Here is a 21,219-nt window from a genome sequence, read left to right on the forward strand (position 1 = left end):
AACAGCACCCTTGTTTCCATGCTGTCATCCTGCATGTGTAATTACCTACTGTTTTGCTCCGCACCCACAAGCCACACTACAAGACCAGTGCATTGGCCACCTGAAGTCTCTCACCTTCTTCTCAAAGTCATCTACCAAGCCAGCCTTTGCCACATTGGCCTTGTAGTAAGCCCAGTCGATAGCAGGCGGTTTCTCAGGAAGAGTAGCCAACCTGCTCACATGGAAAAGCAGATGTTAATATTGTTCTATGAGCAAGAGAAAATTCACACAGTACTTTCCCTGTTATCCCTATGGCCTAGAGCTATCATCACACTTTTCTCTAGGAGGAAGATCATAGAATGTCAAAAAACTACTTTCACTTGGAAAAATGCATGCATTTTTTAAAAAGATTCATTTATTTAGAGAGAGCTCGTGTGCTTGAGTGGGGGGAAGGGGCAGAGGGAGAGAATCTCAAACAGATGCCCTGCTAAGCAGGGAGCCTGACATGGGTCTTGATCTCATAACCCATGAGATTATGACCTGAGCCAAAACCAAAGTCGGAAGCTTAACTGAGCCATCCAAGTGCCTCCATGCGTGGATTTCCTTATATCAGAAGACCATAAGGAATTCATATGTAATTCCAAATCACTGTTTTGCTTCCACATTCAGTAGCAAGGAGGTCCCTCTCAAAATGGTACTGACCTGGAGGTAAGCATCTCATTCCAGGATTTCAGGGAGTTGGCAATGGCCTTCTGGTTTCGGGGTATGATCTCCCCAAAAGCTACCCAGTCAATGGTTTTTAGAGCAAGTTTTCGCCCAGCCATCTTGAGATCCTGGAAAATAAAACAGGTCAGATCACAACAGGGCTCTTACTGAGAATCCTCTAAATGGCACCTTAAAAACATGCAAATCTTTAGAAAGTTGATCAGCATTCTAAGAGCTTGAGGAGTATATTTATAAACTAAAAAGATCGGGATCAGGATTACTAAATAAGGAGGAAAGTTTAGCTTTTCAAATTCAAGGGATGCAACTTGGCATATAACCACATCATTTCCCCCGAGGCTGTCCCCCTCTATTCTCCAACTCCTACTCAACTGTAAAAGCCCAGGTCTCTAGTGTCTGCTCTTCATGTACCTTTGGAAATACTTCTAGTTGTACGCACTGCATAAAAGTGATCATTTAAATACATTTCCAGTCTGATTGCATGTGTTTTACTCACATTACCCAGTGCACAGAACCTAAACATATATGCAAGTTTCAACAAAGCTTAAATAGAACAGAACCTAGGCCAGAATTTCCTCACCTGAAAAACTGAGATAAAATCAGCCCTTCTTACCTCAGAAGGTTGTTAAAAGTACCAAGTGAAATTGTGCACATCAATCTGCCCTACAGTCTTACCAAGTTTCAGGGGCTCTCCACCCACTCCCTACCTGAATGGTAACACCTGCGCTTTCTTACTTATTTCTGATTATCCTCTGCAGCACTAGCACATAACCCTGTTTTTTTTTTTTCCTACCAATACCCTTAACAGAGGTATTCAGTACATATGTGAATGTGAAAGAAAACGGAAAGTAGTTACAGCCATTTTTTTAAAACTAAGAAAATCAGAAAATAGACTAAAGTTAAGATCAGCGTCAGACAGTGGGAGAAAGACTGAAATGTCAAAGGCCTTTACAAACCATGGGGTGGATCCCAAAGGAGGTGGAAGAAATTCTCAGGATCTTAAAAAAGGAACTGGTCCAGCACCTGCCCCTTGCTCCCCTTCCCTCTCAGCAATAGCCGGTTTCCAGGAATGGAGGTGATGGGCAGATGACTTTTAAGTAACCTCTACAACCAAGGTGGGTTTCGAACTTAACAACCCAGAGGTCAAGAGTCGTATGCTCCACCCACTGAGCCAGCCAGACACCCCAGCAGGTGCCTTGTAAAGACGCCAGAAGAATAAGCGCCCTTACAAGACTTTTCCAAGCACCAGTGCAGGTAGGCTTCGTAGATGATGGGATTTTTCTCCTTTATTTATTGCTGAATCCCCAGCGCCCAGAACGACAGCCAGGCAGGCGCACAGGAGGTGCTGAGTATCTGTCGAAAGGATACGCGGACCCTGCATTCGAGGAGCCCCGAGCGCTTCGCACGCTCCAAAGTTGGAAGCCTCAGGAGAAGACCGAGTGTCCCCTCAACAAGTTAACATCATCTCGGGGTCACGTTTCCCCCAGACCCCGCACCGGAATGCCGATGTCGGCCGCGCTGGGGACGGACTGAACGACACAAGCTGTGCGGCACGAGACCCGGGTTGGAGGAGGTCAGAGGAGGCAGGGTCACAGCCCGGCGCCGCGACCGCGCGCGGGGGAGGGGAGAGGACGGGAGAGCGCAGCAGAGCGGCGGTGGCGGAGGCAGCTACGCCCGGGCGCTCTGCCAGCCGGACGACCGCAGGGCCCGGCCTCCTCGCCGGGAGTGCGACAATGGTCGACCCGAGGACTGCAGAGGGCAAAACAGAGCGGCCCGCAGGTGTCCGGGACCTGCGCCCCGAACTCCACTCACCTTCACCGACCCCGGCGGCCCACAGTCCACAGCAGCAAGGGACGGAAGTGGGTCACCGGAAAGCGTCCCTGAGCCAATCCCAAAGCCGAAGGGGCGGGCCTTGCTGCTCAAGTCAGCCCGTAGAAATGGAGACTGGCTCCGGAAGTCCCGCCCCCGGGGGCGGGCGCAGCACCTCCCCCTCACGGGTCCCCGGGCGCTGGTTGGGGGCGCTCCCGTCCCTCTCCCCCAGCCCCACCCCCGCCGATGGGCCGGCCCGGCTCTCCCTGCCGAGAGATGGGCCGGCCCGGCGGCGCGCGGGCAGCGGCGGCGGCGGCGGCCCAAGATGGCGGAGCTGCAGCTGGACCCGGCGATGGCGGGGCTGGGAGGGGGTGGCGGGAGCGGGCTGGGCGATGGGGGCGGCCCGGGCCGCGGGCCCCCCAGCCCTCGCCCCGCCGGCCCCACGCCCCGCGGGCACGGCCGCCAGCCCGCCGCCGCCGCGCCGCCGCTGGAGCCGGGTCCGGGACCGCCAGAGCGGGCAGGGGGCGGCGGTGCGGCCCGCTGGGTCCGGCTGAACGTGGGCGGCACCTACTTCGTGACCACCAGACAGACCCTAGGCCGGGAGCCCAAGTCTTTCCTGTGTCGCCTCTGCTGCCAGGAGGACCCGGAGCTGGACTCGGACAAGGTGCGCCCCGCCCTCGGGCGCGCCCCCGGCCTTCGGAGCCCCCTCGTGCCTCCGAGCTCGTCCCCGAATTCCTGCGACACGCTCCTCATCACCGGCGGGCTTTCCGGGCCGGGACCCCCCTCCCCCCACCCCCCGCCAGGCTGGCCCTGGGGGCTGTTCTCCCCATCCTAGTCGCACCCCGGCTTTCCCTCTGACCCCGCCCTTCGCTCTCAGCGACTCTTTCCCCACGCAGTGCCCACCCGCTCCTACGAGAACCCGCTCCACACCCCTTCTCCGTATCCCTCTCTACACCTCTCATGCCCGCCCCTCAGATCTCCACGAGTGTTCCCCTGGCTCCTCGTCAGCCCCTCACTGCCTGTGCCAGATGCGTCCAGAACTGGGTCAGGGTTGAGCGAAGGCATCTTCCTAGCTTTCTCAGACTTCCTCTCGGACCCCTCTGCCAAGTTGGGTGAAAGCCTGGGTCTGACAGCTGCAGGAAGTGCTTCTCGTGATAGCACACTTCTCTCCTGTGGTCCTGGGCCCTGAGCTCATACGTATCTGGTAACAGTGTTTTAGGACCAAATTAGAGCTCAGATACATGCCTCGGAAAGAGATTTGCACAGTTGCCAGTGCAGACCTAAGCTGACTGGTTAAGGCCATCGGGAAATGAAAACTGAAGAATGCTGTTGAGCAAGATGCATGGCTGCTAACCAAAAGTTGAGAGGTGACGGAGACACTTCCAACCCGTTTCCAGTTTGAGGTGTTGTTTATTAACACATTCATCATTTAGTTGCCAGCTTAAAGACATTGACCATAGCTTACACCACCTTCTGTCCTGTATAGTACTCAGCCGGTTATATTGAAACAGAGTAGGGTTTGGGTAGAGATTGGCTGATGTTATTTTTTTCACCCTCTGCCTCTCTGATTGATCTCAGATCGATGGAGACCTGTCCTGCCCTAACTTTAAAGAAATTCCAAAACCTTTGCTTATAAAGGAATTATTTTTATCTACCCTAAATCTCTCTCGTTGCAATAGAAGCCAGTTTCTTCTTGTTCCTTTTACTGTAAAGATGAGTAGGATTAAAGCTGCTCAGTGCCAAGTCCTGGCAGTGCCAAGCTTCCTCTGGGCACAGAACTGGGGTGTGTGAGTTACAGCTGGCAATGCAGACTCCCACTGATGCTGGCTTGAGTTCAGTATTGCCAACCATACAGAGGTTTTCTTAGAATTAAGAATGTGATTCGGGGGCAGTAGACAAGTGTGAATGTCCATCTCAAGCAAAGATTTAAATGATCAAACTATGGCATTTTCTTCCACTTTCTTTATAACAGATATCCCCGAGAATAATGGTGGTAATTGTGTCCAAGCAGAGATTTGGAAGTTCAAGGAAACACATAGATGATTTGACTAGACATCTGTAACACCCCACCTGAAATGATCTCAGAGCGCAAGATACAAGATACATAAACCTAGCCTTCTTGCCAGTAGTTTGTGATAAGCAGCGTCTAACGAAACTGCCCTCTCACCAAGGAATTGTGACAGAGAGGCTGAAACCCTGCCCCAACATCGTCTGAACGCTCCAAAGTGATACCTTTGTGTTTGGTTGGCAGGACGAGACAGGGGCCTATCTGATTGACAGGGACCCCACCTACTTTGGTCCTATCCTAAACTACCTCCGCCATGGGAAACTCATCATTACGAAGGAGTTGGCAGAAGAAGGTAAGAACAATGTCTGAACTGGGCATTTTCAAAATTCAGGGCATATCTTTAAACCTTTGAATTTTTTATTTTTTATTTATTTATTTATTTATTTATTTTTTTGAGATTTTCACCGAGTTCATGTGCAGATGTAGTAAAGGTTTATAAAAGTGAGCCAGGAGTCTCTAGTTACCTAGTCTTATCTTAGGAAGTCCTGCTTAAGGGATCCCCACTGGACTCCGTTCAGCCTCCTTAATGAGAAGGGAAATAGTTAACTCAGTTTTGCAGATAGCTTTGGGAGCATTCTCCAAACCTACAGAATGTCAGAATCCCTTTTTACTTTTACTTATATGCTTGTTAGTGTGAATGTCCGTAGCCTGAAGCATCACATCTCTGACATTAATTATTTATATTTTCAATTTCAGTTTGAACTTGCTGCTATAAAAAATAATAAGGACTTGGCCTCATTTCTTTTAAGACTGGTCTCATGCTTCCTTGTAAATTCTTGCAGCTGACCTAATTCATTCTCCAGTCCATTGTCAGGTGTATCATCAGTTGCCTCATCTTTTTGGTTTTTAGGGCATCCAGACCATAAGTGGGTCTAGACATCTTTCCAAAAGGCTTGATGTGGTCTCACCAAAAGCATTCAGTTGAAGATTGGGGCCTGTCCCTAAATCCAGGGCATCCTGACCTGGAAGCTTTAGCTCTGAGTAAGAAAGCTGTAATGGCTGTGCTAGTTAATGAAGTGGCCGTGAAACACATCTGTTTCAGCCAATAAAAAGAGGACTCTGTGTGCACTCTTTTTTTAACATTCCAAATGCATACAAAAAATAGTGAAAATATTACAGTAAATTCCATACACTTACCATCCAGCTTTAATAATTACCACCTCACAGATAATCTTGTTTCTTGAAAAGAAGAATCTTCAGCATCTTTCTAAAAACTTAAATTGTTTTCTATTTTGAAATATTTTCAAACTCAGAGAAAAGGGCAAGAATAGCACAAAGAACTCCCAGATTCACCAGCTTTTAACATTTTTTGTCATATTTGTGTTATCATCCATTCTCTTTCCCTCCTCCTGCCCCTCATCCCTCCCCATCATAGTTTTTATTTCTGAACTATTTGAGTCTAAATTACAGATTCACCTCTTAATACTTGAGTGTATTGGGATCCCTGGGTGGCGCAGCGGCTTGGCGCCTGCCTTTGGCCCAGGGCGCGATCTTGGAGACCCGGGATCGAGTCCCACGTCGGGCTCCCGGTGCATGGACCCTGCTTATGTCTCTGCCTCTCTCTCTCTCTCTCTCTCTCTGTGACTATCGTAAATAAAATAAATAAAAATTTAAAAAAAAAAAAAAGATTAGTTCAGGTTTAAAAAAAAAAATACTTGAGTGTATTTTCCAAGAACAAGGATATAGTATACTTTTCGAGTATAGGAAATTTAATATTGATAAATATTTTTATCTACAGCTTATATTCCAATTTTATTAGTTCCAATAATGTTCTTTGTAGCAAGTGTTTTTTTCTGATATCAGATCACATCCCACTTGGTTGTCCTGTCCAAGGCCTTTGATTTTATTTAGTACAGCATTCTTTCGGTGCCTGCCTTTTATGTCGTTCAAATAATAAGCACCTTATTAAATTTGGTCCACATAAATTTATACACATACAGCCACCCCTGGTCATTTTTAGGAGAAACTGGGTAAGCATTGCAAGTTCAGGAGTTCTCCAATCTGACCAGTTCCAGGAACTAAGTGACATATGGGAAAGGTATCCTGCAGCTAATGGGCAGGTAGAGGGAGAGTCTGGGAAGGTGCCAAGTGGGAAACCACAGGGATGAAACAGAGTGAACAGAGCAGACCCAGAGCTTGACTCACTCACTCTGGGGAGAAGGAAATGGGTATATTCTGAACAGCAAAGAATGTTTCCTAGGCTGGAGGGGAGAGACTAGGCTTCCATTTGAAAAATGCAGTTCTTAGCAAGCATGTAAACTTCAGCCTCTTCTTGCTGTATTCTGGGGAATGCACACATCTCTAACTGCAGTTTGGTCTCTGTCCTAGGTGTGCTGGAAGAAGCGGAGTTTTACAACATTGCATCTCTTGTGCGGCTGGTTAAGGAACGGATACGGGACAATGAGAATAGAACTTCTCAGGTAATGGGTTTTGAACTTTTTTTTTTTTAAATAAGATTTTTAATCTCCCACACCCAGCCATGGGGCTCAAACTCATGACCCCGAGATCATCAAGATTCACATGTTCCACAGACTGATCGAGCCAGGTGTCCCATGGGTTTTGAATTCTCTTTTTTTTTTTTTCGGGTTTTGAATTCTTAAAGGGAAAAGGTCTCAGTGGCTCTCTTAGTCACTGTGTCTGAGTGGGATTTGAAAAGGATGATGTCTAATCAGGCAAGAGCTACGTCTCCCTTAAAACTGGAGGTCTGTGTGGAACACGGTCCATCTACCAGGCAGGTAGCACTTTCATCACCAGACTTGGTCAGAACAAGGAAATAGAGAAGAAAAAGTAACAAAACTAAACAGCCACTCTATCCCTTTAGAAGAATGAGAGATTGTGGCTGTTGACCATGTGGCAGCAGGAGGAGCCCATGGCACCTTAGATCCAGAACCTGTTTCTGCAGATAGAGTGTCTTTCTCCCTCCACATAAAGGCCCAGCAAGCTCTTGCTTCCACCTGTTGGCCACTCTTTATTAGGACCAGCCTTTAAAGTGTAACCGTTGTCACATTCAGCTCCTGATAGCCAGTCTTGTGAAACCAGTCTAGACTTTAGAGCTGCTTGTGAATCATGCTTCTGAGGAAATAATCTCAAGCTTCTCTGTTTATTATGAAGTCTGGGTTTTTATATTAACTCAATAGATAGAGTAACAAAAAGAAACATACGGTCTGCCACCTAGTTTGAGAAGGGAAGACAATAGGGCACACAGAGCTGATTTCCCATCACATGTCCCAAGTGGCATCTTTTAGGCTCTTGAGATTCTCTGCCTCCTAGGAGAGGATCTGTGCCCTCTAGAAGCTTGAAGTCTAGCAGGGAAAACAGACGCTCCCTTTCCTGTGTAGGCTCTATTTTAAGAAAGTACAACTGTGATGACAGAGGGCAGCATTGGACTCCACTGTGACCATCTGTCTTGTAGCATGACTTCTTATCCCATCAGATCCTGGTGATGGATGCTTCCCTAAGATTCATCTATTGCAATGTAGAATTTTCCTGTGATTAAAAAGGCAATATGTTTCTTTTCAAAAGTCAAAACGAAACAAAACAAAAAGTGAAAAAAAAAATAGTTCCTTGCTCTTTCTGTGTTACAGTTTATGTTTTCTGGCTCTAAATGGAATTATCTGGTTGGTAACTGACACCTATAATAAAAAGTGACCTCTCTTGCTCACTTTATCTCTAGTAGTTTGCAAAAATGAAAAGAAGCTTATTTAGTTTTCCTCTTGACTAATGGCTGAAAGCCTTCTCTTTAATGTTCAAAGATGAATTTATAGTTGGTTTTCAGTTTACCATATGAATTTTGTCTCATATTTTACGTATGTGGCATCTTTCTCTATTGTAGATACTTAATAGCAGGACATTCTGGAAATCTAACTTTATCCTCAATTTTCCACATTCCAAAAAAATTTCTGATTGCTTAGTGTAAATTTTGATAGTACCATGAATTATGTAATTTGAAGCCATTCAACCCTGAATGTTCTCGGTTCTTCGCCATTAGCTAAGTCCTTGAGAGCATTGTAAGATTTGTTTGATGACAGCGATTAAGTTAATTAGTCCTCTAGGTTCTGAAGGCTTGTGGTTATAGTCCCAGTTGGAAGCTCTTTCTGTTCTAGGGATGTCAGGGCCTTTTTGATGTTAATTGATCTTTCCATCTGTCCTTTTTATTTAGTGAAACTCTGAGCAGTGGATTTGAGGTTGTTCAAAAACAGCCTCTTTTGCATGTGTCACCCATGGCCCTAAGACAGAGTTGGCCATGTGTGTATTCTTGTGGTTGTCCCTTCAAACACATTATCTCCTTTAACTTGTCTATTTTCTATAAAGATTTTATTTTATTTTATTTTATTTTTTTTAAAGATTTTATTTTTAAGTAACCTCTACACTCAACGTAGGGCTGGAACTCATAATCCTGAAATTAGGAGCCACATACTCCTTTGATCCAGCCAGGCACCCCTAACTTGCCTATGTTTTAAGGAGACACATCTTGACAGGTAAAAGCCCAAGATGTGGGTGTCCTACCTCACCTTCTTTTAGTATCTTCTCTTGTCTCCTAGGGGTGTCACCACTCTACTACTTTACTGTCTCTGATAATATTTTTTGTTAGGTCATTAATCTTAGTGCATTTGAGAACACTTATGGGTTACTTTGGAAGAGAAAAACTTAAAAGAGGTAATACATACATCTTAAATACTTGGCACTTGGACAGTTTGTGGCCAGTATCATAGATCTTTCATGATACTCTGAGTTTTGTAACATAAAACACTTGGTTTTTCCAAAATGTGTGATTAAAGCCAATTGAAATCTTTCGGAGATTAGTTCTATGTTTTATGTGAAGTGAATGTTCTTGGCATCTCGTGTAATGATAGTCGCACTCAGTCTGGAAGGGGAGAGCACGGGAGAAAGAGTGCAGTGTTGAGGGCAGACCAACCCAAGCCCTGGCGCTGCCTCCAACCCAACGAGCACTGCCTTACGTGGGCAAGTCCAGTGACAGCAGTGTCCCACAGAAGACAGGAGATGGGACTAACACTCAAGGCTCGTAGCACTCCATAATCCAGAGCTGCTTTTGCTGAGCCAGGCTTTCCCCAGCAATGAATTCTTCCAAAATGATTTTCCAGGGTAGCCCTGGTGGCGCAGTGGTTTGGCGCCGCCTGCAGCCCGGGGCGTGATCCTGGAGACCCTGGATCGAGTCCCACGTAGGGCTCTCTGCATGGAGCCTGCTTCTCTCTCTGCCTATGTCTCTGCCTCTCTCTCTGTCTCTATGAATAAATAAATAAAATCTTTAAAAAAAATGATTTTCCAGATAACTGAAGCCCATTCATCCTTTTGGAAAAGTACGAAAGCCAAGTTTCCATCATTCTTGAGGAAACAGTCCCTATTTTCTTAAAATCGTGTGAATATAACCAATCTGTCTGTGATGGAACATTATTGTTCCGAGCTTTCATTGCTGTTTGTGCTCTAACAAATGCCTCATGTCCTTTGGGACATGCAGCTGTTGGACCCAACACCGAAGGGTCCACGACTGACAAGTCCTGAACCTCCCTGTGTGCCACCGATGCTCCTCCTATGAACAGGAGCTTTCATCTGGTGAGCATGCCTCCTGCAGCAACCCTTGCCCTCACTGGACTCTGCCTTTTAATCCCTTGTGGGCCAAGTTCTAAATGTGAGGGGTTCTGCTGTGGATAAAGTGTAGGGGCCTTGGTGCTACAACTTTGGGGCATCTGGCCTTCTCACTTCTGGTTCTAACTTCTGCTCCAGAGTTGAATGGGCTAGTAAATGACTTCTGTCTGAATCTCTGACACGGACTGGGTGTCCAACAGCTTAATCCTGTCCTGACACTAACTGACATGTAGTAACTATTTCTACAGATTTCAGGGCTCAATCCAAGACTGCCCTTAGCTCAGACAGCAGTGCCAAGTCCCAGGTACCCAGGCTACTTGCGCTTCTGTCCACCTTGGGCATAAATTGAAGGGTTCCTATGACATCCCCCTTTGGGTTCAGTAATTTACTGGAACAGCTCCTAGAACTCAGGAGAATGCTCTGCTTACTATTATAGTTTATCTCTAGGAGACAAAGGAACAGCCAGGTGGAGAGAGACATGGGGCTGGATCTGAGTGCAGGAACCTCCATGTCTGTGCAGTTGGGATGCCACACTTGCCCAGCACCTGCTTGTGTTTGCCAACTTGGAAGCTCCCTGAACCCCAATGTTGGGGGTTTTTAAGGATGCTTCATTATGTAAGCACAACTAAGTAGGTTAAATCCTTGGCTTTTGGTGATCGAATTCAGCCTTCACCCCCTCTCCCTCACACCAAGGTCAGCAGGTAGGACTGGATGTTCTAACCCTGTAATGGTGCTTGGTTTTTCTAGGGACAGGTTGTTAACACAAAAAAGGCACTTATATTGATCAAGAAATTCCAATGTTTTAGGAATTCTGTGCTAGAAACCAGGAACAAAGACCAAATACTCTTAGTGAGCACTTTTGTAATAGGAATGCTACCATGTAACACGGAAACACTTTCAGGTACTGTCAGCAGAGGGAAAAGTAGTTTGAACATTGGTATATTGTGGGATTCCTATTTAATATATTATTCCCATAATAAGGTATCACTCTGGTAAACCAAATACAGTCTATATCTTCAGCATATATGTCAGATATGAATAACTTAAGAAGATGCTTTCTTGTCCAAAGTAAAATTACTTTGTTTTCTACTCCAGGAAATAGATGAAATCTAAACGCATAATTCATTTCTGTGAACTTCAGAATTATTTTACCTACTAATTCATAGCCTTGAGCCTGCCTTTCTGTGTTTGTATAAGTTTATGTTGAAAAATGACATTGCTGCTTATAAGAGGGGCTTGTGTGTGGCTGTCTAGAAAAAAAGTCCAAGCAAACTCCTTTTCAGTGTTCATTCTTGGAAAGAGCCGCACCAGGGCAACTGTAAACTGTTGTGTCCTTGAAATCATTCTTCAAAGTCTGTTGGTTGTCACAGGGCCCTGTGAAGCATGTGTACAGAGTCCTGCAGTGCCAAGAGGAGGAGCTGACACAGATGGTCTCCACTATGTCTGATGGTTGGAAATTCGAACAGGTATGTTTCCGAAGTGGCAGCCACCATGGCGCCTCAGCGCAGGAGGCCACATGCCTCAAATCATCACCACCTGTAGACAGCTAATAACCCCAGGGGTTCATAGGGCCAGGTGTGAACCTGTTCAGAAACATGGGAAAGAGCCACTTGGCGTGGATTATTTGCTCAGTTGTACAGATTGAGTTGGGGAGAATTCGGAATAGTATCATGTCTCCCGACTTCCCATCCAAGTTTCAATTTGATTATTGTACCCAGAGGGAGCCAGCCAGCATGCCTAGGCTTGAAAGTGCCTCTCTGGTTTTTTTTTTTCTCCTTCAGAGGGATTCCTTTCAAAAGCACCCAGTTGACACATTCCAGAATAAGCACCTAAAGAGGGCTAGGATTCAGCAACAGTCCTTCCTTTCCTTCCCCCAGGGTGAGGATGCTAACATATACATAACCCATCCCAAAAAACATGAACAGATGTAATGCGAAAGGAGTCAGACGTGATGAGAAGTGTGGCTTGGCCGTTTCCCATCAGTCTGTGCATTTCTGTTTCTTGAGCTTTGTACTGTGGCAGAAGTATCCAAACAAAGCCACACAGTCAGAATCGTAATGTTTTCTTCCATTAGGTGGCAGAATTGTGTTTGCCACGGGGAGGCTGGACTTGAACAGAATGAGTATGTTACAGTTTTGTGTGGATCATGCCTCTTTTTATGCAGAGTTGAAGTTATGCAGAGTTGAAGAGTCTGTTGAATAGTCCCCATAAACTCATCTTCTCAAATAGCCGCTGTGCTTCCCGTTAAGAGCATTGTGCTAAAGATTGAACATACCAGTGTCTGTCTTCAGAGCCAGTACAGGATCCTCACACTTACCTGCACTGCCGACTCCATTCAGCCTGTGTATGCCACCCTAGTTCTTAGGTGGGGACTGCAAAAAGTTGCCATGCTTCCACTCCATAAGTATTTTCCCCAACATGTCTTTTTTTGCCCCCCAGAGATTTTAAGTAATCTCTAGGCCCAATATGGGGCTTAAATTCATGACTCCAAAATCAAGAGTTGCGCGCTCCTCCTGCCGACTGAGCCAGCCAGGCATCCCTCCCTGATATAAATCTTAAGCAAAGAATTTTTTTTTTAAAGATTTTATTTATTTATTTATGAGAGACACACAGAGAGAGAGAGAGAGAGAAAGGCAGAGACACAGGCAGAGGGAGAAGCAGGCTCCATGCAGGGAGCCTGATGTGGGACTCCATCCCAGAACTCCAGGATCATGCCCTGGGCCTAAGGCAGGCGCTAAACCGCTGAGCCACCCAGAAATCCCCCGCAAAGAATATTATTTAAATATTTAAAAATCCCCCGCAAAGAATATTACTTAAATATTAAAAAATTAAAATTTTAAAGTATTCTTTATGAAACCAGTGAATAATTTTGGATTTTTTTCTCATTTTGTTAATGTTCTGGGGGTGGGCAAGGCACATCCATACTAGCTCTTTTTTTTTTTTTTTAAAGATTTATTTATTCATGAGAGACACAGAGAGAGAGGGGCAGAGACACAGGCAGAGGGAGAAGCAGGCTCCAATGTGGAACTCGATCCCGGATCCTGGGTTCACGCCCTGAGCCAAAGGCAGATGCTCAGCCACTGAGCCACCCAGGCGTCTCCATACTAGCTCTGTTATATAGATGAGGAAGGAAAAGGCACAGGGAGGCAGAGGGGCCCAAAGCCCATTCACAGAGCACGTCAGTCATGTTCTTCTGACTTGACGCCCTGTTGTGCTTACCCAGATGACTTTACCCTTGGGCTCCGTTTTTCCCTGTGCATGTATATTTCCAATTTAGAACTTTAAAATTTTTTTTTAATTTTTTTAATTAATTAATTTTTTTTAGTATTTTATTTATTCATTCATGAGACACACACAGAGAGAAGGGCAGAGACACAGGCAGAGGGTGAAGCAGGCTCCATGCAGGGAGCCCGATGCATGACTCTATCCCAGAACCCCAGGATCACACCCTGGGATGAAGGCGGCACTAAACCTCTGAGCCACCCAGGGATCCCCTAGGATTTTTTTTTTTTTTAATTTTTTGTTTATTTTTGCGAGAGAGTGCACATGAGCCAGGGGAGGGGCAGAGGGAGAAGCCATCTCCCTGTTGAGCAGGGAGCTCGATACAGGATTCAATTCCAGGACCCCGAGATCATGACCGAGCCACAGGCAGATGCTTAACTAACTGAGCCACCCAGGTGCCCCTCCTATTTAGAATTAAATCCTGGATTCAATTTCAGCAAATTGAAAGACTCAGCAGCATATGGCTTATGGTAACTCTCCAGTGATTCACTCGGTGCTTTCCAGAGCCTTCTGAGTACCAGTCTCCCATCTAGGACTTCCGCCTAATTATGAGCCAGCTCCATGTAGGTGTTTGGCTGCAGCCAGTGTCCGTTCTCATTCACAGAAACACTCCCTTTCACCTCAGCGTTTTGCTAGCAGGAATATGATCATGTTAATCCTAGCTGCTGCCTTTGGGATTGTTTCAAGTGCTTGGGTGCGGAGACCATGACAGAGCCCAGACTTTGCTTCTCTGGGGAAGGCTTGTTGAGGACGCCCTGGCAAGTGACTGAGATCCCGTGGTCCCCTGGGGCCACAATGGTCCCAGAGTGTCATCATCCATGAGAAGCAAAACTACAGATTGGGTCAGGAGGAGGGGTGGGTTTGGTGGCGCTTCAGTCAGTACCGGAAAGCGACTGTTGATCATGTTTTTGTTCTGTCAGCTAATCAGCATTGGCTCTTCCTATAACTACGGAAATGAGGATCAGGCCGAATTCCTTTGTGTCGTCTCCAGAGAACTAAATAACTCTACCAATGGCATCGTCATAGAGCCCAGTGAGAAGGCAAAGGTAAGGAAGCACCTCACCGTCGGCCTGTTGCAGAGTAAGGGCGACAGCATGAGGGCCTCCTAACTCTGGGAAACGGACAAGGGGAGGTGGTTGGGGGGTTGGGGCAACCAGGTGACAGGCACTGAGGGGGGCACTAGATGGGATGAGCACTGGGTGATACAATATTATATGTTGGCAAATCGAACTCCAATTAAAAAAAAAAAGATCAAACAAACAAACAAAAAAAAGCGCCTCACCAGAATTAGGTCTCCATCCCGTTTGTTCCCCGCCCCTCAGGGAGCTTTGCCTGAACTGTTTGATTTGTTGCTCATGGTTTCCTCCCTTTCCTTCTAAAGCTAGCTTTCCATTTTGCCTTCGTTTTGGTCTTTGTTGTCATTTACATCAGGATTTATGGAGCAGAGACAGGAGGCAGGCGCTGAAATAGCATAGACTTTACCTACCCTGTCAAATCCACGAAACAATCGTATTGCCACTAATTCCTCCAACATGAGAATCCTGAAACTCAAAATTGGAAAATATTTTATGTTTATCCTTTGAAACCGTTATTTTTTTTTTTCTGCCTCCAGAGAAAAGGTATTGGGTTACCTTTGTGACCTCCCCACCCTAAGTTACCAGGAAATCGTACACTGTTACCTCTCACACACACTCCCAAGTCAGCAGCACATTGTGTGTCTGAACCGTTTCCTTTACTGTGGGAGAAGTGGTCCAACAGCATGTAAACTTGGGGCCCCACGGTGTTTAGCAAGAGTCTTTTACAACTGAAGGGCTTTGGGGGAGGTCAGGGCTGCAGCCCTGCCTTGCCTCCTGGGATAACGAGGATTGTGCTGCTTGCCGGGGTCCCTCGGGAAGCAGCCTCAGCCTAAAAGCAAGTCTGCTCCAAAGTCCAAGCCTCAGCCCTCTCCCCAATCTTCCACTTGCAGATTCTTCAGGAGAGAGGATCTCGGATGTAAAGGGCAGATCCTTAACCATCAGGAGAGCAAGGAGAGCAACCCGCAGAGCACCTCGTGAAGTTAAATCTTGCTCCTGTACAGTAACCGAGCTACTGCAAAGCAAAGCTGAGCCTGGCCCCCCAGTGGAGAAGTGTTCTGGTCAAAACCAAAGGAACCCCTGCCCCCACCCACAGGAACCTGAAGACAGAGGCAACTTCTGGCTGCGAATACCTTTTCAGAAACCTGCTTTTGTTTTTTAGCCAGTGTTATGAATCTTTACAGCTGCAGCTGGGCTGGGTTCCCGGTGGGAGCCCTTATGGGCATCTGGGGGAAGGGAAGAGGAAGGCCTAGCTCCTCATACATGCCCTCACTTCAGAGGAGCTGGAGCACGTGTAAGAGGATCGTCCCTAAGCTGTGCCATGTTTTTGCCTGAGCGCCACGTTGGACGTTGGCAGCTGCTCTGTAACACTATGTTTCCCCTCCTTCTGTGCACCCCAAATTAATGTGCAGCAGATGCCAAGGATGGTAGCTTCAGTCTGTCAGACCGAATTGGGGTTTTGATAAAGGATGGAGTTGCCAGGATACCCCCCACTCCTGCAAACAAAACCTCTGAGGAAGGGGACGATGGCATGTCCTTGGTTGTGGGTGGAGGTTGGGGATCCTGCTCTGGGTTTGGGGCACTCAGCTGCTCCCATGTTCATCCTTGCCTCATTTGCCTCCAGCAGCAGCCCAGACCCTCCAGTAGCTTGCTTTCTCCCCAAGAGGAGGTTTGAGGCAGGCAGCCTCCTGCCCTTGGCCACACAGACAGATGGGAGCTTCAGGTAGTTGGTCTGCAGCCTTCACTCCACCTCCGTCGGCCCATCTTCCTTCTCTGACTTTTTAAACTGGACCTAAGACTAAAGGGACTTGGGATCCTCTGATGGCTTGGGGTGGGGACAGCATTTCTTTGAAAGTTGCCAAATGTGTTATGTTGTAGTATCCAAAAGTGTTGTTATCTCTGTGATTGTCTCTTGGAAATGCCTTGACTGGACATTCAGTATTTGTTTGTGTCTCTTCTTGGTTCCTAACCTTGGCAGATTTGCCCGGCAGGTGTGTCAGTGACCCCACACCATCCCCAGTAGAGTGTGTTTGCTGGGCAGTCTGAGGACAACCCTCACCCCTTAGCATCACTTCCTTCTTCAGAGTGCCATGTCATCGAGAATCAAACGCTTGTTTGACTGAGGGGGAAGTCAAGCCCTCCTCTGGGCTGGGCCCACAGAGCTTGTGTCTGGATCGTCTGAACTTTTGAGTGTTGGTGAGCAGTCACTGAATGCAAAGGGCCAGAGAATCCTTATTTTTCCCTAGATGACTTTCCTAGTATGGGCAAATGGCCCAGAGAAGGGGAAGGTGCCATGGTACACTCCATCTGTAACAGCCACTCATGCCAGTCACTCCTGGTTTCCTTCACAGCTGACGTTCTTTCTGCTTTACAGCTCAGCTGCTTACTAGGTGGGTCTGGGGCTGTAATTTTTGGAAATGACTTACAGACTGTGCCAAATGTCCTCCGAGCTTGTGACCTGCCCGTGTGCAGATGGTGTGACTCTTCTCCAGGATTCTCACTTTGACCTTCTCTCTCTATGCATACAGCAGGATAGAAATGTGTGTAGGGATGTCTGCTGATAACGTGTGTATGTACACACCAACAAAAGCACATGTGTTGACGCTGGCACCTCAACTACGGCCCATGCCCATGATTTCTACAACTATAAAATGATAGAGGAACTTCAACCTGCAATAAAAGCGGTCACCTTTCAAAAAGGTCCTAGGCATCATCCTGTCCTCTTTCAGAAAAAAACAAGATTGAGCATGTCAAGGAAAAGCTACTCTGACCAGAATAGGACAGAGGACTCTAGAAGAGGGGCTCCTTGGCCAGTTCAAAAAAGTGACGTTTGACTCAGAGGAGGGAAAGCAGCTTCATTTGGGGCCTGGAGCCCAATCAGATTTGCTTGTCCAGGGCATGCCTGACGATCGGCCTGTGCTCCCAAATGTGCACGAAGGAGTGAAGCAAGGTGGGCCAGAGGGTGGAGGAGGGCGAGCCCCTCAGAAACACATGGTTACTCATTTCTCTTTTCAGAGCCCCACAGTGGATCCTATAGAAAGACTGTGAGCCCCTGACTGAGCGCTCTGAGAAACAAACAGAAGTGACATTTCTGTTCTAGAGGGCTGGCTTTACTGAGGATTCCCTCCTCATGGCAACCCAATGACGATTGTTCCAGTGCTCCTGAATCTGAGGATGATTCATTTCTTAAGGTTTCTGGAAAAGTATTCACCCCAGCCCTTTATGAACCGAGTCAGTATTTTTTCCTGAAAGCCCTCTCCCCCTGGGAGAGTCTGGCTGATGACTTCGGAGAGAGGTCTGGCCATCGATTTGGGGGTGTCACATGGCCGGTGACCCACATTCTCTCCAACTGCCCACTGCTGCCAGAAGAGTGTCTTCCTTCTTTGTTCTGTGCCCAGGCCTGAGGCCGCAGGCGATACAGGCCCAGCTCACGAAGCAGCCTGGCCTCTCCTAGGAGAGGCCACAATAGTGCGCTTCTGTCTTTCCCTCAGAACCTGCTTTCTCCTTGGCAGCAAGGCACGGCCCAACCTCCTCTAGAGTGACTTCGTTTCTGCAGTCTTAACTGATCTCAGGGGTGTCAGCGAGGTGTAGGGGAGGTAGGGACAGAGATGCTGGGGGGGTAAGGCCAAGAGGACACCCACACCCTCCAGCATGGCCTTTGACCCAGAGGTGAGGGACCATGCCTGTCACTTGTGGGTGCCGTTTGTTATTGTTTGTGTATTTAACTAAAGTCTGAAATGCTGTGACTTTTTTTTGTCAATAAAGACATGAAACAAACTTCTGAATCTCCTTGGTTTCCCATCACTACTGATGATTCTCCAACTCTTCTCAGGAGATGAATTTTTCTACCAGGGCTTCTTATAAAGTTCTCATTTCTCCTGCTGAAGCTGCCTGAGAGGGTGCTGGGCCTTCCTCCTCAGGACCAGGAAAATGGTGAGAAACAGGAGGTGGGGACAGATGGGCTACCCACCAGGGAGCTGGGATGGGAAAGGGAAAAAGAGGATGAGGCCATTTTTAAGGGAAAAGAGGTCTTCCTGGAAGAATGTGGCCAGGAGCCCGTTTTCTCTGCATGGTAGAGAAAGGAATAAACGTGAGACAAGTAACCAGCAAGCTAAGCATCGGTCACTTGGACCAGGCAGGGTGTGGGACCCTCGGAAGGTGTTAGATCGTCCCCTCCCGTGGGCTGCTTACAGTGAGGAGACACTACACACAAAGGTAGCAAACAAGGTATGTGTTTTTTAAAGATTTTATTCATTTATTCATGAGAGACACAGAGAGAGAGAGAGAGGCGGAGACACGAGGGAGAAGCAGAAGCAGGTTCCACGCAGGGAGCCCAACGTGGGACTAGATCCCGGATTCCCAGGATCACGCCCTGGGCTGAAGGTGGTGCTAAACCACTGAGCCACCCGGGCTGCCCAGGTATGTGTGTATATCATCGGCCAGGATCCGGTGGCAGACAGACCACAGCAGTTGTTAACGGGTGGTAAGAGGAGGGAAGGGCTCTGAGGGACACAGATGTCACAGACATAGTGTTCTTGTGCCGGATGGACGTAGTTCTTGCTCCTGGGGCAGGAGAGCTAAGAGAAGAGGTCAGGACTATTAAAATGTAGAGGTTGGGAGCGCTGGGTGGCTCAGTGGTTGAGCATCTGCCTTTGACTCAGGTCGTGATCCTGGGGTCCTAGGATTGAGTCCCACGTGGGGCTCCTTGTGGGGAGCCTGCTTCTCCCTCCATCTCTGTCTCTGCTTCTCTCTGTGTGTCTCTCATGAATAAATAAGATCTTAAAGTGTAGAGGCTTGGAGGAGGGGCCTTGTGCAGAAGATGTGCCATCTCCGGGGGCTCAGTGAGGCTGCCTCTAGGACCACGCTTCTGGGACCAGGCTATCGCTGTCAGCGAGAAGCTGTGTTGCTGTGGTTCTCTAGTAACAGGAAGGAGCATGTCCCTTCTTTTTTGCCTCTAGCCTTACAGTCTCCCTCTCATGTTTCCCCACAAGTGAACCTGCCCAGAGATGGGCTGGTGAAAGTGAACTGCACTTGGCACCTTCGCAGCTCCAGCAGCACAGGGCAGAGTCCAGAGGATGGGTTGGGGCTGGAGGTAATAACAGCCAGCTCTCCCACCTTGACTGCTCAGCACCCATACATGAGCTTCTACGCATATTTGAACGTACAACAGTAAAAAAGCTTTATGCTTCTACATAACACGATAAAAGCTACTCTACACAGAGGTGATCTTGCCCTCTCCCCAGAGTGAAACACGTGCCAACAGACTGTTCCCAGGTCACATCTATTTCTGGGCTGGGTTAACTACTCCTCAAGTTGGCTTGATGGTGAGACAACACCTAGCTTGTGACTGGCAGTTCAGGCCACATGATCACTTGACAGCCCATGGTTAGTTAGGTACCTGGTTCTCAAAAGGAGACAAGTTAGCTGCAAAAGAAGGCATGGATATTTTCCCAAACCCTGGAGTTCGGCATGGCAATTCTCTAGTCAGGGCTAGCCGGAGGCTCCATACAGCGTCAGTATTTGCAATAGATCATTTGAGTATTGCCTGAATCTGCTCAGTCATAAAGCCCAGGTGATAGCCCAGAATGAAATGTTTATTTTTTTTTAAGATTTTATTTATTCATGAGAGACACAGAGAGAGGCAGAGACACAGGCAGAGGGAGAAGCAGGCCCCATGCAGGGAGCCTGACATGGGACTCGGTCCTGGGTCTCCAGGATCACACCCCGGGCTGAAGACAGCACTAAACCACTGGGCCACCGGGGCTGCCCTGAACGAAATGTTTAATAAGAATAACACCACACAGGGACACCTGGGTCGCTCAGCGGTTTGGCGCCTGCCTTCGGCCCAGGGTGTGATCCTGGAGTCTCGGTATTGAGTCCCATGTCGGGCTCCTTGCATGGAGCCTACTTCTCCCTCTGCCTGTGTCTCTGCCTGTCTGTGTGTGTGTGTGTGTGTGTGTGTGTGTGTGTGTGTGTGTGTCATGAATGAATAAATAAAATCTTAAAAAAAAAAAAAAATAGTACCACACAGGGACACTCCTGGATTCCCGGATGGAGACACCCGTCGGGCTCCTTGCGTGAAGCCTGGTTCTCCTCCCTCTGCCTGTGTGTCTTTACCTCTCTTTCTGTCTCTCATGAATAAATAAAATCTTTATACCAAAAAAAAAAAAGAATCACACCACACATATTTTCATCACTAAAGCTTTCCCTTAGAATGAACTATAACTCCATTAAGCCAGTTTAATTCCTTGATGAGTTTTCTATACAGTGCAATTAAATTGCTTCTCTGTTTTCTATTTTCATTTTCATTTTTACTTTAAAATATTTTTATTAAGATCATTGTTTTCCATGAAATTTTATGGTGGAAATTTAACTCAATCCAACAAATTCTAGTTCTTGCCCTTGCAAGCTGTAGCTTTTGTCCTTGTGGGCTTTCTTTTGTGGCTATTACCTCATCTGTGTTTATCTTCCCCAAGTCAAACTTGACAGTTCAGAATCTAAGTCTCATATCTAAATGTGTATATCTTCAGCTGATGTCATTTTTCTGTTAATGATTTCTAACAATATACAACATGGAGAGAAGATTGTGTGTGTATGTGAGTTAAGATTATATTTATTTGAGAGAGAACAAGCAGAAGAGAGAAGGAGAGACAAGCAGACTCCCCAAAGAGTGGGAATTCC

The 21,219-nt window shown here is 47.1% G+C and overlaps 1 protein-coding gene and 1 long non-coding RNA gene across 4 annotated transcripts; one reads left to right on the top strand and one right to left on the bottom strand.

Moving 5' to 3' along the window:
• Positions 1–751: 751 nt before the first annotated feature.
• On the bottom strand, positions 752–4,720 carry LOC121473239. Of its 3 annotated transcripts, none has more exons than XR_005983119.1 (3): positions 3,528–4,720; positions 1,932–2,055; positions 752–812 (listed from the first exon to the last, which is right to left on the bottom strand). It is a non-coding gene; the product is annotated as an uncharacterized LOC121473239 (long non-coding RNA). The 3 variants fall into 3 exon arrangements; XR_005983120.1 differs by having other exon boundaries at positions 3,467–4,720; XR_005983118.1 differs by lacking the exon at positions 3,528–4,720 and adding an exon at positions 2,515–2,612.
• On the top strand, positions 2,758–18,315 carry KCTD2 (potassium channel tetramerization domain containing 2). The gene is made up of 6 exons (XM_041725307.1): positions 2,758–3,175; positions 4,763–4,871; positions 6,908–6,999; positions 11,554–11,649; positions 14,386–14,511; positions 15,432–18,315. Exons 1-6 carry the CDS (start codon positions 2,837–2,839, stop codon positions 15,459–15,461), a joined length of 792 nt encoding a protein of 263 aa, XP_041581241.1. The 5' UTR covers positions 2,758–2,836; the 3' UTR covers positions 15,462–18,315.
• Positions 18,316–21,219: the final 2,904 nt, after the last annotated feature.

Source organism: Vulpes lagopus, chromosome 12 (genome assembly GCF_018345385.1).
Source record: "Vulpes lagopus strain Blue_001 chromosome 12, ASM1834538v1, whole genome shotgun sequence".
Taxonomy (NCBI): Eukaryota; Metazoa; Chordata; class Mammalia; order Carnivora; family Canidae; genus Vulpes; species Vulpes lagopus.